At 41.6% G+C, this 18236-nt stretch overlaps 1 protein-coding gene and 1 pseudogene across 38 annotated transcripts in view; one reads left to right on the plus strand and one right to left on the minus strand.

Annotated features, from left to right (window-relative positions):
- The window catches only part of LOC141570448 (sorting nexin-2-like), a 49732-nt pseudogene extending 47948 nt beyond the window's left edge, over window positions 1-1784 (plus strand).
- The window catches only part of NRXN3 (neurexin 3), a 1514302-nt gene that overhangs the window by 1068134 nt on the left and 427932 nt on the right, over window positions 1-18236 (minus strand). For 24 of the 38 annotated variants that reach the window (XR_012494580.1, XR_012494579.1, XR_012494578.1 and 21 more), the window contains 3 exons: window positions 8932-9233; window positions 4980-5003; window positions 2903-3064 (listed from right to left, as the gene is read on the minus strand). Coding sequence is in view for 35 of the 38 variants with exons in the window: in XM_074327136.1 (XP_074183237.1) it covers window positions 2903-3064; window positions 4980-5003; window positions 8932-9233 (488 nt within the window). In the remaining 3 variants the exon portion in view is untranslated. The remainder of the gene's footprint in view (window positions 1-2902; window positions 3065-4979; window positions 5004-8931; window positions 9234-18236) is intronic. The other 14 variants (XM_074327135.1, XM_074327134.1, XM_074327137.1 and 11 more) reach the window with 1 other exon arrangement.

The raw sequence follows: 18236 nt of genomic DNA on the forward strand, positions 1-18236 counted from the left end.
GAGGGATAAGATGCTGGCTTTTTGATATTTAATCAGATACAAATCTAGTATTGACAACTAGGGTGCGTGGAGAGCCACAATATAGTCTGATGACAACCTGGACACCCTTTGTTGTGGCTTTTACAGTGGCATCAAGTGAGGAAGTGTGCACACAAGTGAAATCACACTCATAAGGGCTCAATTGTAGAGACAGAGCTTAGTATCGATGATCTGGAATGGAAACCCCACAGGCCCTTTAAAATGTCCCCATTTTGAAGAAAATAACATATAAACGCACCCAGCTCGGCTTAAGGTAACTTAGAGCCACAAATGGCAAGAGAAGACAGAAAACTGAAAACAGAGATAGGGTAAGGAAAGAAGAAATTTTAATATAACTGGAGACTGTTCTAAAGGTAAATAGTTAACACAGGTAAGTGGGAATTTTCAAGGAGCAAAATCTCAACGTAGCTGGAAGATTTTGCTATTTACTAAATTGTCAGAGAAATACCAAGAACAAGAGAAGAATTCCCCAGACCTGCCCACAGAAGTGAATTGTAATGATTCAATGGGAAGAAAGAATGTTCCAGAACTACATTACACTCAAAGGTATCCGTTTCAAACATTCAGACAAATGAGAAAACCTCCCAAGTCCCTTAGAAAGACTGTATATAATACTATACATGTATGTAAAGGAGAGATGGGGACAAAAGTTAATAAAGTTCTCATTGTGCCTACCATCTCCCCCAATGTTTTAGACTTTCATTTTTCTAACTTTATCCGGATTTAAATACAGAGTTTTGTTGCTAACTAAGACATGTGTATATGTTTATTACTAATTACTGTTATTGACCCTGTTTTTCAGAACTGCCTTTAAGTTTTAAGCAATTGAATGACTTTTAAAGCTATCCGCTCTCTACCTGGGTAATGAGAGAGATGGGTGGGAAGGAGGGGGGTTTATTTACTTTCGGTTCTTCAGGCATAAAGTCATTAGAGGAATTTTCTTGTTTTTATGAGGCTTGTTTCAAAATATTCAGGAGCATCTTTCCTGACTGACAGATTTGGAAAATTGCTCCTTTGTCTCAAAACACATAATTGAGAGATGGTTCCACATAATCAGAAAAAGCTGGTCCTAGAGGCCACTCCTAGATCCCGTCCAGGAGAAACTCCATGCTCAGGGGTCTTTCACTACAAAAATGGATGAGTTCCCCACTGCAATCAATGTCTCATTCCTTCCTGAGCCACACATGTGGTACCAGAATGTCCCTATCTATTGCTGATGAGAGTGCAATTCCAAGACAGTGTGATTTAACAGTATGTAAGAGCCTTTCAGGGTTCATTAGACACTGGGTAGCTTATACCTTTATTCTATCCAAATGGGAGTAAACCCCCAGGAAGAAGTGTTCTACGTGACTGCAATTCCATTAGGAACAACCAGTGCTGTCCCTGTAACCAACAGAAAACTAGGTAATGTCCAGCAGAGAGAGGAAAACATTCTTTGGGGTCTCCTTCAGACCAAGAACCATTAACAAGCTGTAACTGGGTTTCTCCCTCCTTTGTCATGTCTCTCCTTCCCACCCCTTCCTCTCAACTCACACATGGTTTATTGCAGCGATGCCCAGCGCAAACATCAATTTTTCTCCAAAACTGACTCCCCACTAAAAAGTATAAGTTTCCTCTACTCAATTAGAATATTTAGTCTTTGGCACTAAACACATGGTATTTTGAACTATAACTGTTCACGTTAGCAATCTCATTTCCCTTCCTGGATTATAGTCTTCTTTGAGTACAGAGACGGCGGCTGGTAAAGAGACACTAAGTTTCGTTATAGCACACACACAAAAATGTACCCAATGGTTATTTGATAAATTTATGCATTCAATAAATACTTATTAGGTACTTATCATATACCACGCATAACAGACGCAACTCCTGTCTGGACATGGCTCACAGTGGAGAGGTGTGAATGAACGCACGTGCAATATCATCTCATATGTGACTGATGTTCAATAAATTTCAAATAACCATAGGAAGAAAACATGTGTCTTGAAAGGAGGCTTATGACATGTCACAAGGGTCTTTATCTACAAGAAAGAACACTGTGAGTAGCTCAAAAAATTTCCCCAGGGAAATTTTATACCTATTTTACGAAATCAACCTTAACTTAGATTAAACAAAAAAAGTGCAGTATACGGCTTTGATGACACAGGATTCTGCAAGAATTCTACCAAATCAAGTCTGATTCTTCTTGCCTCAGCAATTGACCTTAGAGATTGAACTTACACTTGACTGAAGCTCCTTGGCTCTCAGACACAAGTCTCAGCACATCAGCAACAATAGTAATAAATGAGTAATGGCAAAGCCCCTGCTTTCTCACAGCTACTAGCTTTCAGCGGGGGAAAGGAAAAGCCAGTCTTCCAGGCCTTAATGTTTCATTCTGAGAATTTTCCTTCATCTCAAATAATGAGACTCTCGGGAACACCAAGCTTGGCCAAGGTAAAATAATATATATGTTATGTTTTAGATAAGACACACAACCACAAATTGAGCTACTTTTAGCTAGAGCTTTCCTATGTGCCAAATCAAAAGTACGAAATCAAACTTTACACACGTCTAGTTCCTTATGATGTCAAAGTCCTTTAATCTGTGTTATTTTACTTAATTCATAAACCACAACTACTTGTGAAATAAGGTTCCCCATTAGATGGATGAGAAAATAGAACAGATCACTTTAGTGGGAAACGCGAGGTCATACAACCAGATTAAGCACTGACCAAAACCTAGGAATCTCTCTCCAAGTCCAAAGTCTTTTCTGCTACCACCTATGGCCTCATAGACTAGATTAGATGACAGAGCCAGTCATTGAACTGGAAAATTCATTTGTTCTTAGACAGTCAGTACATGAAATGGAGTATGTGAACTTTACCTCTTTAAGGCAGCCCATGAAGTTGTTGCTGACAGGTGAGCCTGGCAGGTCAGCGGTACTTGGGCTCCCTCCCACGTAGAAGAAGTCATCTGAGCCCAGCATGGTGTAGTCCTCTTGAGTGTAGCCCGTCGTCGTAAGGATGCCATCCACAGAGATTGTCACCTGGTGGAGAGACATAGGGACAAAAAAAAAAAAAATCCCAACAATGACCTTACTGTCCTATTGCAATCCGGTGGCTTCCCCCACCTGTGGCTTCACTTTCATTAAGATTTTGGTGAGGTATTCTTTCTAATTTGGTTTGCTTTTGGTATGTGCAGCCAAGTTCCATTTTCTGGTCTGCCTTCTCTGTGGCCCAAGCCTCCAGTTTTCATTCCCCTGCAGGCTTCTGGGAAAGTTTGTTCAAACTGCCAAGCTGAGCAACTAGCTCTACCCATTGCTCTCTTTACTTAGTCAGGCTAGAAAATGGAACTATCCTCAGATGACATCACTTGTCTCAGTTCACTGGTAAAATGATCACTTATTTTTTTTTACTGATTGTTAATGTGATGGTGGTAGTGAAAAACAGCAAAGGAGACATTTGATGATGGGTTTGTTCGGGGTTGGTCTTTGGTTATGTATGGATTTTCTTTTTCCTTTTTTCTTTTCTTTTTTGATTTGCTTCTTTTTGGACTCACACCACACTGACAAACATGCATTCAGGGAGGGAAGAAGGAGAGTCTTGATTTTGATATGTCATGGATGATACATGCCATGGACTTCCCCAGGACACCAACCCCTACCCTCCCTTCACTGCCATCACCACCACCAAGAGAAGAAATGACCCAAATCAAAAAAGCAACTCTAAAAAAGAACAAACAAAAAAAAGGAATGATGAGGCATAAGAACCAAAATTAATAATAATAATAATAATAATAATAATAATAATAATAATAAAATAATGCCCACAGGGAAGAAAGAGCACCCATACACCCAACATCCATGAAAGGAGCAGAGGACAGAGAGAAGAGATGGGGGTCAAAGCATGCACACACCACACGCTGACACACCCATGCAAAAATTATCTGGAGCCAAGAGAGAAGGCAGAAGAAAAAAGGTAGGGAAGTGGGGAAGGGTGAGGAGAATTAAAGGAAAGAATCAAAATTCACTTCACTCTTACATGCACTGCACAAACTGAAAAACAAGATGAAAGTGGAAAAAACAAAAACTCAAAACGAAAAGGTAGTCATTCCCCTACGTGCCACCTCCTTCACTTAAAAAAAAAAAAAAAAAAAAAAAGGAAAAAAAAGAAAAGAAAAAGTCCAAACCCAACCCCAAAATACATGAGGCATGAGAGGAGAACAAAAAAGAGTGGAGACAAAAAAGAGAGAGAAGAAAGTGGAACTGGGTTGATAATTGGTAGGTTGTTAGTAACAGGGAGGAAAATGAGGGAACAAATTCTGATGCCAATGGGGAAATCCACGAGACAGGAACATGCCATGCAGAGTTTGTACGGAGAACACAATGGCGGAGCTCCCTTTGGCCACAATGGGGAGTGAGGTGAAAGAAAGGCACAGAAGAATATAGGAAGCAGAGTCCTTTCCTCCCCAGATCACCTGTGGCAGCCTTGGCCCCACAAAAGGGAAAGAAAACAGGGATTAAGGGATGGGGATGGTAAACGAAAGGAGGAAGAGTGAGAGGGTAGGAAGATACGGAGAGTAGAAAAGTCCTCAATATAAATCCTGTCGTCTCTAGTCTGTAACTTCAAAGTTGCAAAATAAGAAAACAAAACAAAACAAATTTAGCTAAAGGGAGAAACTTTCCTTAAAAAAAAAAAAATGTTTTTTTTGGAAAGGAAACAGTTCCAACCAAACTGGTCCAAATATCATTTGCAGGACAGGTGCATCCCCCCCTCTTTTTTTTTTTTTTTTTTTTTAAGACAAAGAAAAACTTGCATTTAATTCAACAAAAGTTTTAAAAGAAGAAACAAGTCTAAAGAGGATAAAAGGGGGGTTGGGGGAGGAAAAGGGGGGCAACACACGGCAAACCCAAAATAAGAGACAATAAGAATGATATCTACCAGACAATGTAGTTTGTTTACCATAGCGTGTCCGATGCCTGAGTGCTTTGCGGAAAAGGGGGAAGAAAGGAAATTAAAAATTGTGAACAGAACGATTGTTAATTAAAAAAACTAAAAAACAAAGATGAGTCGTTAGGGTGTTAGTACATTAGTCGGTTAGTAAAATGACACATTGCATGAATGATCTTGTGTTAGTTTTTCAAAAGAAAGGCACCCAACACAGAAAGAGAGAGTGGGGACGACAATGAGACCAAGACTCTATGGAAAACCTCGGCACCTTGGGCACAGCCAGGGAAGGAGGTGCAGTCTACCTTGTCATTTTAACTCCCAGCTTCTTCCAAATACCACCCAGAACAACCTCACCCCAGGTAGAATTAGCATCATACTTACTTGCCAAGGGCTCTTCCGAAGGAACACCACCCCCTTTCCCTTCCCACCCTCTAGCACATACATATTCCCAGACCTGTCCTGAAAGAAAAGACCCCCAAAGTTTATCGTTCCACATGTAGGTAAATGGATAGAGCAGAAATACTAATACATTGGGGATTTGTTCTTTCACATCTGACTCTGACGATAAGCATGGACGATCATGACATTCTGCTAGCATGGAAAGCACTTAAAACATGTGCAGGTCACATCTAGCATAGGAAGGCGACACTATGTACCTTACTCTGGGTTCACATAGGTAACGTAAAGTTCCATGAGCCCAACTGAGTTTGCATGGATTTGTGTGGCAGGAGGGAAATGGTCTCCTCTTTCCTATCCTCTCAGTTTACAGTAACTGTGCGGTTAGAACACATCAAAATAGTCGGAGGCTTCTCTATTACCCGAAGAATTTACTGTTATTTTTTCACTTGGCCAGAATGCTTCCCGTTGGAATCCCTCTCCACTCCATCCCACATTTCTCGTTAAGAATGCTTTTCAAGCTTTTAAGCCATTTCTTGTACGGAGAGCGGAGGGGCCTGGCAGGTTGAACATAACAGAGGCCCTGCAATTAGCCTGCTCCTTGCTGTTTCCCAACGCTCAAGTGCCGACACACCCTGAGCAGGAGGCTGGAAGGCTGGAAGACTGGTAACCCGTTTTGTGTTTGTGGTTTGACAAAAGTGGCTTATCGAGTAATTCAAGTGATTTTGGACTCAGGAAAGGTCATGGGCCAACCAACCAACAAACAAACAAAACCAAAAAATCCCCACAGAAATATTTTGGCCCCTAATCCCAGCTACAGTTTGGAACAGAAAATCCCCATTCCTTCCTTTAAGCAGAACCCCAATAAAGTTCCTGGCCATGGACCTCACTTGGCTCAAAGGCAGAACCATGAAGAGATGACCATGAAGGAAGAAATGGGGAAAGTTCTGCTCTATTTGGTAATGAACTCCAAGTAAGCTTTCCTCAAATGAATTTTTGACACAGAAGCCATTCAACCTTACCAAAAAGTTAGATGGAACTGCCATAAGCTTGTTATCAAATATTTATGAAGTGATTTACAATTTAATTGAAATAGACAGGAGCTTCCCACCCCTTCAAATGTATCCTGGGAACTCAAAAAGATGTTACAAATGTATTTTTAATGGGCAAAATAATATTAGATGATTCAGCCTTGAAAGGATTACATTTATAAAATCAACTCTGCTTTTCTGAGATTTCCCCTCTCTTTTCAATAAATTGCATTTGGGTACAAACTTCACTCAGGATTTCAGTGAGGTCTAATCTTAGGTGCACTGTCCCTACGACATTTATACTCCCTCTACCAAAAATGTCCCAACACCGTAGGGACTCTGTAGCTTTGTCTAGAACTGAGCTCTGCTTAGTTGCATCCTTGGTGACAGACACATTCACCTTTGTGACAAAATACTCGGCCTATAAATCATGCGCATGTCACAGTGAGTCTGGCACCCAGACCATGGATGAGCTCATAATCCTTCTGGAACATAAGGCACTTTGCATATTTAGCCACCACACATGGCTGGGGAGGACCGTAATCACCATGTCACAAAATGGTGATGTAGAAAGGCTAAACGGCTTTTCCGAGGGCCAAGAGGAGCTGGATTTCAGAACTTAGAAAAGAAACCCTCCAGGGTTGCTTTCCTCTGCTTGCTCTGATGAAACAGGACAACTAATAGCTGAATTACAGTTTGGTTTATCCTCCTCTCAATTTAAAGAACTGAATTGGAGCCCGATCCTATTTTAGAAAAGTGTTTTTTAATAGAAATAAAAGTGAGCCTTTCTCCGGCTAATTGGAATCATTTCTAGAATAGCAAACAAATCTGTGGGGTGAGACAAAGTTAAAGAAACAGATTGGCTAGGGACAGCCACAACCCGATTCTGTTCCCCAGGTCATGAAAATTCCCCCCTCCACTGACTAACACCTAAAAGATGTTACTGTGTACCTGCCAGACCAAACTGGCAAAAGGGCATATTTCACTTTTTGGCCTATTCTCTGTAACTCAAGCCCTTATAATGTTAGCAAACGGAAATTTGATTGGGGCTCTCTTGACAGTTGAGAAGATTTCTTCTGAGGCAGTATGGATGGGGGATGATGGAGAAAAACATCAGCAATAGGGTTCTTTGGCCTTGGAGAATAAAACAGAACAGTGATTCAAAAATGCCCAACCCGTGTCTGTGAAGATGACTGGATCCTCTCAGTCTTGTGTTATTTAGAGACTTCACCACAGATAGAATAGAATCTCCCAACCAGGTGGCTTTCCTGACGTACTTAAGAATGGAAACGGGTGTCTCCAATACTGTGTTTCCAATGTGTGTGAGCCATCTCCATTTATTTAGCATTATTAAGGAGTTACACTTTTATCAAACAGAAAACATATGCAAACACCTGTCAGTTCTTACGCTTTCATACTTACATGAGAAGGCATGAAATCAATCATATTGCAGAGGAAAATTTGATAAGCACTTTCTGGAAATTTGCATAATGTTTTCTGATTAAAGGATGAATGCTGCCCCACCGGGTTTAATGACAAATTCACAAGAAGAAAAACCAAGTGGAAATCGCAACGTGGAAAAGGCAGTTTCAGCTCAGGCACAGACCTTGACTTTTGTAGGAAAAGGTTTTTGTTTGTTTTGTTTTGTTTTTTTAACAGATGTGGGCCGGTGAGGTATTATTATTACACTTATTAGTAGTAGTTATAAAATTGAAGACAACTTCACTTGGCTAAGGCTTTCTGAGAGTGTTGTCACCTGACGGAGTTGCCTGCTTAGAATCAGCAAGCGACGGGAGTTCTCAAGCACGGACAGAACCAGGAAAGGCTGCTCCATAGTTGACTTTTTTATTTGGGTCCTTCCACTTTCCAGGCCTCCCAATCAACTGAAGAGTCTTGGAGGTAGAGACAGGGGCAATAAAGTAGGACCACCGCACCAAGGAACAGAGAAACAGAGGAATTCAGAAAGATTCCAGCTAATTCATCCCAAGGCTAGAGGTTAACATAATAACCAAAAAAAATAAAATTGGGGAAGGGGTGATAAATTAAAAGGAAGAGAAAAAAGAAAGACTTTTTTTTTTTTTTTTTGGAGGGAATTAAAATTATGGCATCATGATAATGACTAACTTAATTAAAAAGAAAAACATATATTCAAAGAATGAGGGAAGTCTACCAAGCTGTAGAAACAAAACACTGTCTCTAATGGAATTTAACAATAATATGACAAGATTCAAATGTAATTAAGAAAATGATAAAAAGGAAAGCAGAATAAACGGAATGAAAGTACTCATTATAACTTTTATTATCTATACAAATGAATGTTTTTCTTAAGTAACAAGTAGAAATGGAGAACTGAAGTATGGGGAGAAGCATATTCTACTAATTTTTCTTGTGAAATTGCAAAGACTGGGAGAAAGTGAGACTTCAACAAACCCAAACCGTACCTATAGCCCTCTCCACCTCCCGCACCATCTGCTTCACCACCTTCCTCCCCAACTACCTAAGATGTGCCTCCGGGCACTCTCTCCCCTCAGCATTACCTGCCGGAGGTTGCGTGTCACTTTGACATCATGCCAGGCGTTGTCGTTGAATTTTCCATTCACTGGCTCCACGATGGCCTCAAAGGCTCCGGACCCCAGGTTAATGACCAAGGAGACCGCGCCATCCTTCAGAGCCAGGTTGACATAGTCAGCTGACTTGCCCGTGTGCAGGATGAGCCCATTCCGCTGCCAGGTCTTAAAGGAGAGGGTGATTTCATCACTGCTGCTCTGGATTGGGTTCTGAGACAGGTCGTAGCACAGGTACTCTGAGCCTCGGAAAGTAGCCACATTCTCCTCTCGCGCTGCAGGGGGAAAAAAAGAAAAGAAAAAGAGGTAAGCACTCAATCCTTGCTGGCATGAGTCAGATCTCTGCAAATACCAAAGAGAACATGTCCCCAGGGCACTGCCCTTGCCAGTGAGCTGACACTAGCATGACACTCCCTCCGACTCTTCCGCAAGGCTGATATCTAAGTGCTAGGGAAACTAGCAGAGAAGCAAACTGCAGAGAAACTACACATCCGTACAAGGGTAGAAGACCAACATGATGGTGCGGGAGAGCGAGCCACCTTTCACATTTTCTCAGAAAAAAACCTGAAGGGAAATGTCATGCAAAAATGGTCAAGTGAGGTGTACATTGCTTTTGCTTCAGTGATGGCTTTTAAATGCTTATAGAGGAGCTGGTTTAGAATGGATAATTAACTGTTCTGACAAAGGGTTCTTTAGCTCTGGGTAACATTTATTGACCAAAAAACTAAAAATCAATTACCCTGAAAGATTTGGCTCTGATTTCTATCCATCAATACCCTGCTAACTTTGGTTTCCATGGTAGAGTCCTGAGCCCGGTAGAACATGACTGGGTTATTAAACAGGAGCGTGTATCTGAGAAGGTGATCAAGCAGATGAGGACAAGGGAACAGAATGAAATTTGGTAATATTCTCTGCTAAGAGCACAATACCCCCTTAGACTCAAAGGGGCCTCTGCTCTGGGGCAGGGGTGGGGGAGAGATGGTCTCCTGTTTCACATGATCCTGGTCAGACCATTTCTCCCCATGGGTCTAGGAGCCTACAAAGCCAAGATGGCATTCCACTGGAGCCCAACTCTCTTACGAGACCATATCCAGGCACTGGGATCCTGTACTTTCCTACCCAAAGAGCACCAAGTCTGTTTCCAGGGCTTGTGCAGGCCTCTTCCTTGGATCCATTTTCTGAAGACAAATTGTGCTGTTCATGTGCATTCCTTCAGCTGAAGAATGGTCTGTGGCCCAGCCGTGGGGGACTGTTTGCAGGAGTTTGGGCAGAGCCTGGCCATGTGGGCTGCAGCACCCACGTGCATTTCTATCAGACCCATTGTGATACAGGATGGAACCAAAGGTGTGATGAGGAGGGGGATAGGCCAGCTGAAGACCAGAGGGGCTGGTTCTCTGTGTGCTAGCTTTTCCCAATGCAGAACTCTGAGGAATCCAAAAATTCTAAATGTAAACCTGGCTTACCAGGTAGTTTCAAAGGTATATTTGTCAAGGTAAGAGGATAAACTATATTTTATTTAATCATTTGTTGCTTTGATGTATAATTTTGACGCACTGCATGTGGACTTCCATTTGTCCTTCTGCCAGGCAGCATGACTTAGAGTGGCCTTCTTCACATCAGGGTTGGCCAAAAGCTGTCAAAAGCACCTCACTAATGGAAATAAGTGGGCACCAATACAAGGTTAGATATTCAGTTTCCCCCTAAGGGGTGGGGGCTACAAGATAAGGTTGAGTGAATTCTATTTTTCCTTCTAAAATTACACTTCAACCTTACTAGCCAAAGCCAATTTCACCTCAACTCCAGTTCTTATCAACCATCACAGGCCTTGGTAAGTCACTAAAGTAAAATGAAATAAGTGTTTTCTCATCATGAGGCAAGAGCTGTAAAGGAATCACTCTTATAATGTGGGGAGATGTCTACCCACTACGTACTATTAAATTAATCATAACATTATGTCATCATTCAAACATGAAAGTCAACTTCCTACTCCAGAGAGTTAAAGAGATTAAGCTGGTCCTGTATGTTCTAGAGAGCCTCAATGATGTGTCTACCTGTGTATTTCTGTTTGCAGATATAACTGGTAAGCAAAAGGGATCTGTCCACGTATAAGTGACCACAGTGTCTCATACACATATACTATCAGCAGCAAGTACTGCTCAGCATATAACCCATGCCTGATGCATTTTACCAACAATCGCAAAAAAAAAAAAAAAAAAATCAAGTAGAAATTTGACACTATCTGTATGTTTGAAACAGATTCAACCAATTCCCCTGGTACCCTGTCTATTGTCATGATCTCTCCTCTCATTTCTGAAGAAATGGCTTCGTTAAAATGCAACTGGACAAGCCCTTGTCCAGTAGCCCTGGAGGTGACCCTGATCTAAGAGGAGAAGGTGTTAAATCAAATAAAGTTATCACCACTAAGCTCTTTTCCTATGTGCGCAGAGCCCACTGCTCTGCCTGCCCTTGGCACCACACGTGCTATATTAATGGGTGTCTTCTTTAAACATTTAAGTTACTGAACTGAGATAAATGAGGAAAGAGAGGAGGCCTCGAAAGAGAAGCTTAATCATCGACTACCCTTTAAAGGCGAACGGCTTGACACAGAACAGCAAGGCACCAGGATATTATTTAATGTACTATGTGGTACTTAATATTTTTCATATAATTAGACCAAAGAGTCTGTCAAAATAATAAATTTTAGTGCTAGAAGGGGTTTTAGAGACCGATTTAATGCCCTTGTTTTATTAAAGAAGACATTGGCTACGAAGGCTGAATTATCCAAGACGACACAGTTAGTGTTCTTCCGGATTTCTAGTGCCTCTGGACTCTTCTCTATACGTCAGCTGCCTTTCCTTTTGGTCATCACTCTGGACATAACACATATTCCTACTTTACTTTAATTCCAGGGACCATGCATTGACTTCCAAACCATCCCAAACCTTGGATAAACGGAGTCAGAAACATATTCCCTCCACCATATGTAAATCACTTTCGCGCATTATAAGAAATGTTTCCCTTCCGGGTGTGTTTAAAACAAAAGAATTTGTTTTATGTGGAAGGCCATAGAAGAAAAATGACATCATGGTAGAGAAGAGAATATCACAATACGTAAACAAGAAATAAAAAGCCAATGTGAGAAAAAGTATGTAAATCACATGCACATTTATGCTAATCCCCATGCAAATTAACCAAAGGTAATGGGACAGCCTTCTTTTGCAAACACCTAAAGAAAACAGTTCATACCCCTCCCAATCTCTGCATTCAATGAAGACTTTTCCCATTTTCCTTCTTCCCTGGGCTGGAGGAGGCCGCGAAGAGCAGCGTGAGCACCCCAGATTCTGGCTATCTCCTCAACTCGTCACGGGACAACAGACCACTGAAAGCTACTCTCTAAGTCATATTTTAGATAAGCACAATTATATTATTTTAAATTCGTGGGACCCTTTCCTCCTGATCGGTAGGGGGAGGAGAGGCATTGGCAGTGCATGACCCAATCTTTAAAAGAGCAAATAAGGGGCTTGGAGGGAGAAAAAGTGAGGACCTTGAAGAAATTGCTCTGTAGTATACTCTCATCGCTGACCTTTTTCTCCTAAAATCCCGATCTGTCTTAATTTCCTTCCAGTAGCTAAGGCTCAAGTACTTTCTTATCACCTTGAAAACCATACTAAGCTGACAGTCAAGTGTAACTACAATGTGCAAACTCAAATACTGACAAAGCTGCACTTCCAAGCCCATTCAATTCTCCACGAAGACAATGTAATACAGCCCCAAACCTGTTTCCTATACTCAGTGTTTACACTGGGAAGGAGGTTGAAGAGACAATGCAGTCACCTTGGTAGAGGCAGTGAATGCAGGGGAATATGTAACACAGTACACAACAGATTAGCATGAAGCCCCAGCCTGGCAAGAGGGTAGGCACTGACAGGGCTAATGGACTCTTTAGATCCATATAAATTACATCACTCCAAAATTTACAATCAATTGCATATGTGTTAAAATAAAAATATTATTTTCACTGCATGAAAAGCAGAACTCAACTCGGTATGATAACAAATCATTTACCCGTTATTTGTAAGTGTCCAATTGATTAAAAACTGGATACAATCTCAATATGTATAGCTCAAATTTTTAAATCAGATGTATAAGATATGTAAAGTTCTGATCTTTCAAATGACTTGCTAATCCCAGTGCTGATATATACATAGTATTAACAAGCATTTACTCAATTCCAGTTTCCATTCTCTCCTCCAAAAAACACCCAACTAGTTATGTATACAATAACTCTATTTCTCTGAGAAATTCCAGAGTGGATTAAAATATTCAGTATATTTTTTTACTATGCGATCTAAAAAGTGGGGAGAAATGCATATCACTGTTTAACTGGACCTGAGGTTCCTGACAACTTAGTGTTATAGGCTTTGAGATCAAGAAATCTAAACTTGACTTTGAAGGTTATGAGGAGCCATTGCATAAATTTACTGAGAGGACAAAGGGTCCAATTTGTATTTTTAAAAGATTGCACTGAGAGTAAACTGGAAAGAAGAGAAAACTAAAGTCAGAGAGCCCAGTTAAAACATGATAACCCATGTGAACTTCTTTTCCAGGGGGTGCCTGGGACTGGTTTGACCTGGTTGGTGATATAGTTCCTGAGTGAGGATTGCATTTGGCTGAGCAAGAATAGAAGCAAAAGTTTCCTAGAAGAGATAACTGAAGGAACCAAGAGGCAGAAATGCTGGCAAACCAGAGACCCTGGAGGAAGCCAAAGACTAGATACTGAAGACCCCAAAGCAGCCAAGAAAAACCAGGGGCCACAGGCAAAACTGGAGGGACAAGGACAGAGCATTAGACATGAAAGGGATCAAATGACGACATGTTAGAATGGGAAAAGAAGGATCCTAGCTCCATTTGCAAACAGATGTTCTCAGTTTCTAAAATATCATATACATCCAAAGGCTTTCTTAGTCGTTATTTGTATTCTCTCAACACTCTGTGAGGTCACTTTGCTATGATTACACCAGCATAAGGGAGTGGAGACAAGCAGAGTTTAGACAAGCGTATCCAAGGCACTAGGAAGCACTTAGCCCAGTTCCAAAAGCTTAGTCCCCTGATTCTCATTCCTTGATTCTTAGTCCCCTGATGTGGTATTTTTTGCTACTGCATCATACCACCACCTTGGCAGGAGCTGAAATTCTCAGAGGGTAGGTGCCCAGGACCCTATATCCAGGATCCTGCAGCTGCACTGAGTTCAATGTATGAAAAGGAGAAACCAGGGACAATGACATGTGCCAGGTCACTCAGCAGCAGGAGCCCAAGCAGGGAACATGGATGGTGGCTGGCCCTACTCCGAAATTCTCTAGGAGCAGGTTGGAAAATATCAAGCTGAGAAGACCACACTCTTCACCTCCACCAGACAGCCTTAGAAATGGAACTTTGAGGCACCACTAGGAAGAGCCTATTAAAATGCTACGGTCTCTGGAGTGGCTGTAACCACTGGCCCTGAGCAGAACACCTACTGTGCTCCAGAAAGGGCGTGGAAGCCAGCTTCCTGAGGAAGTGCCCCAGAGACAAGGGCAAAACTGCCCTCTTCTTTGAATCCTTTTTCCTTCCATTGGCTATCATGCAGCAACATGGTACTTTAGTCTGCACTGATGCAAAGATAACCCTGGCTGGCCATCCTGGCCTGACCCACCCTGGAGCTAATGAGGCACAAAACACATGGGCTACCGCTGCCCTCCCTGCCAGACAGAGGTGGCCTACGGTCCTGGGGCTGGTCTGCTGATGCCTTTCCTCTGGTCCACAAAACTCAGGAGGGATAGTGTGGTCCCTCCTCCACGAGTGCAGTTGCAATGAGAGGTTTCAGGGTCTCCAGTTGTGACCTGACATATCACCCAATTTTTCTGGCCACTGCTTCCCAGGCAAAGAATCCCTGGTGATGATGAAAGAAGTATGAGCCCAAGGCAGGAGTTACACAACGCAGAAATAAACTTTTAGATAAACCCACAATTCCACAACTGTTTGGCCCATTGCTTGGGGCAAGGGGGCTGCATATGCACTAAACTCTTGAGTTAAAACAGCAATTTGGGTAGTTTGCTAGCAAAGGAACAAGTAAAAGCAAAAATGTGAGTTTGTGCTTGCACAATTTTGTTTCCTTTCCATGCTAAGAACCTGCTAAGAATCCAACATCTGGAACAAGAACACCCATCTCTAAGGGCCTCTTATGAGCTGTGGGCAGACACCCAAATTAGCTGTTGAGCTGTGAGGTGAGATGATCACATTTGCAAAAATGAGGGAAAAGCAGAAATCCTTTTACTAGAGTGAATTATATTACATATCACCTAGTAACATTTCCTGCTAGAATTAGAAGAGGAACACACTGATTGAGGAAGAAAGATAAAAGATTGCACAAGTGACTACACTTGGTTCTTCCTGTACCATCTCCCTTACGATGTATTTTAGAGCCAAACAAAGCATTTGGATAGACCAAACTACAGAGCTATTCCCAAGGACAAACAATGAATCCTTTACCTGCCACATCCCATCATACAGGTATTTTAAAAGCGGAATGTATCAGCAGACAGCAAATTGTGTCACTATGAGCAATCCTGCACGACAGAAGCAAACACATAGGAAATCCGACCTCCTGAGGCCATTTCTAACCCTCATCCTCAAAGACTTTCTGTAGGAACGATGCAGCCGAGAAATAAATGGACTTTTCTATGCTGCCTAGGTCACTCACTAGCCTGCAGATACTTCTTGAAAGTGATGAGAAGGAAAATAGTAAATCAAGTTGTCACTTGGAAAATAAACAGTCAGTATCCCGGTGAGAGAAGCTGCTTCAGTCCACAAAAGAATGGCCTAGAAAATCACGCTTCACTGAAGTCACTAGAAAGCTAATGGCATTGCTCTCAATTGCATTACAATAAAAGTTAAATTTTCTGTTCATTCATTTAAGGAATATGTATGTGCAGGTGTCTACTAGGTACTAGGTGACGTGCCCAGTGCTGAATGCACTTAAGCTGCACAGCAACCCTGTGAATAGGAATAATTTTAACCTATACTTTACCAAAGAAGAGAAACTATAAAGCTAAAACAAAACATGAATGCCTACTAAGTGCCAGACCCTGACAGGGACTCTCATTAAATAAGGCACCATCCTGTAACTCAGAGTATAGTGGGACTATGAATTTGATGACATAGAATGTAATGATAAAAGCTTTGAATTGAACAGACGTGCGTTTGACAGCCAGCTCTGGAACTTACCTAACTCTATGGAACATTAGCTTATTACTTACCTTCTGTAAACCTCAGTTTCCTAAACTACAAAATGGGAATAAACATAGTACATGTTTCATAGAGTCGCTGCGAGACATGAATTAGATCAAGTTCATGGTCCAGTTTCCAGCCATGGACACGTTAGCTGTTGCTGTTATTGTTGCTGTTGAGAATGCACACATACATAAGTAATTACAATGTAGTGTAGTGAATGTTTAATAGGTGATGTAGGTACACAGAAGGAAAAGTAACAGACCCTGGGTGTTAGGGAAGACTCCCTACAGGAGGTCAAACTTCAGCTGTGTCTTGAAGTATAAGTAAGAGTTCACCAGACAAAGGGAGGGATGAAATTTCAATTAGAAGAAACTGCATATTCACCAGTGTGGTCAACAGAAAAGCACAGGGTGTTCAGGGCATGGTGAGACGTTTAACATGGCTAGAGTAGCGGGCATGTGTGCAGGCTCAGGATGCAGGCTCAGGCCTCGCTTGCCATATTCTTGAGGCACTGGGGATGAAGAACCAGCAGAGGAGAGCGTCAGCTTGTGGGTGGCACAATTATATGTGTGTGGTTCAGTAGATAGACACATGGCTAGAGAATTGAAAAGGTACCCAGAAGACATTTCCAAGGTAGAATGGATATTGCTAAGAAACCATGGCCAGAGGCAATTATGACGCATACGCCTGCCTGCCCACTTATAATAATTTGTGTAATATGCTGTACATTTTGTTTTCTTTTAACCACCAGATCCTTATGAGTCAAACTATAATTATGCTTCTTTCACTGCTGGTTTCACATTTTAATTGTGGATCAGTCAATCAAACAAGCATTGAACACAAACAGCGCACTCTATCTTGAGAGGGAACTCCATTTCCCTGTCCCCATGACTCCACAAGAACATTTCCTCCCCACTTTCTAGAGGGAATAGTTTTGCGGTAACACTTCCACCTTCTCCTTTTGTCTCACTCACTTCCTCCAATGAAAGGAGAAGCAGTTCATCTGCTTGGTGATCTAGTAAGGACCTGACAACATAGGTCTTAGGACCAACACAAGGATCTGACACCACAGGACTTTTCTTCATTAGGTACTTACGACTCCCGTGCGACCTGCCTTTCTTTCTCCTTCAGATCTGCCCTTCCTACAAGGATTTTGAGTTCTGGTCTCGGCTCCCCCATGCAGTAAAACCTGTTAGAGTAGACTATGCCTGTGTAGAAGAAGACCTGTGGTTTTCTAGCTGTTCTGCCTGTGGCTGAGGGGCTGGATTTATTTCAGGAGGAAAATTACAAGGAAGTCCAATGTGATGGCAGATCAAAGCCACATTCTCTAAACCAGCTCCACCAGCAACACAACTGATGTTTGGACCCTTGACCTGGCCACCAGTTTCATTCCAGTGTCTGTTCCTCAAATGATTCCAAATGTTATGGTTGTCACCTCAGACAACCAGTCTTTGGATTGCTTTCACTCTGATTGGGAAGATGACAGACACATCTGGAACTACTTTAGGTCAATGATAAATAAATGTATAATAATGTGAAAGCCATCTCTGTGCCACCATGTTTACAAAGACTTGTTTCTTGAAGTTATACGGAGGATATGGGTGATTAGAATAGTGAAGAATTTAACCAGGGTCACTTTCTTGGAGACAAGTTTCAGACTGTGTTTGGAAGTTTTTGAATTAAAAAAAAAAAAAAATGCAGAAATTACTCACATCAACAAACTTACATATCCTTTCACCTTTGTCCCCGTTCAAAAAGAATAATCTACATTTTTTTTCATACTGCTTCTTGGATCAAGTTACACAATAATGAAGGCAACTGTACTGGAGTAGCAAATGCCTCCTTGTGAGACTATATTCTATGGAAGCGATGAGGACAAAAAAATAACTTAGGTACAGAGAACTGGAGAGCAGAGGATAGACCGTAATTTTGATACAAACAAAATTAATAATATTGAAAATATCCACAGCTATTCAAGAGCAGGAAGTAGGTCATCTGAAATGATATAT

Source organism: Rhinolophus sinicus, linkage group LG03 (genome assembly GCF_036562045.2).
Source record: "Rhinolophus sinicus isolate RSC01 linkage group LG03, ASM3656204v1, whole genome shotgun sequence".
NCBI classification, from domain to species: domain Eukaryota; kingdom Metazoa; phylum Chordata; class Mammalia; order Chiroptera; family Rhinolophidae; genus Rhinolophus; species Rhinolophus sinicus.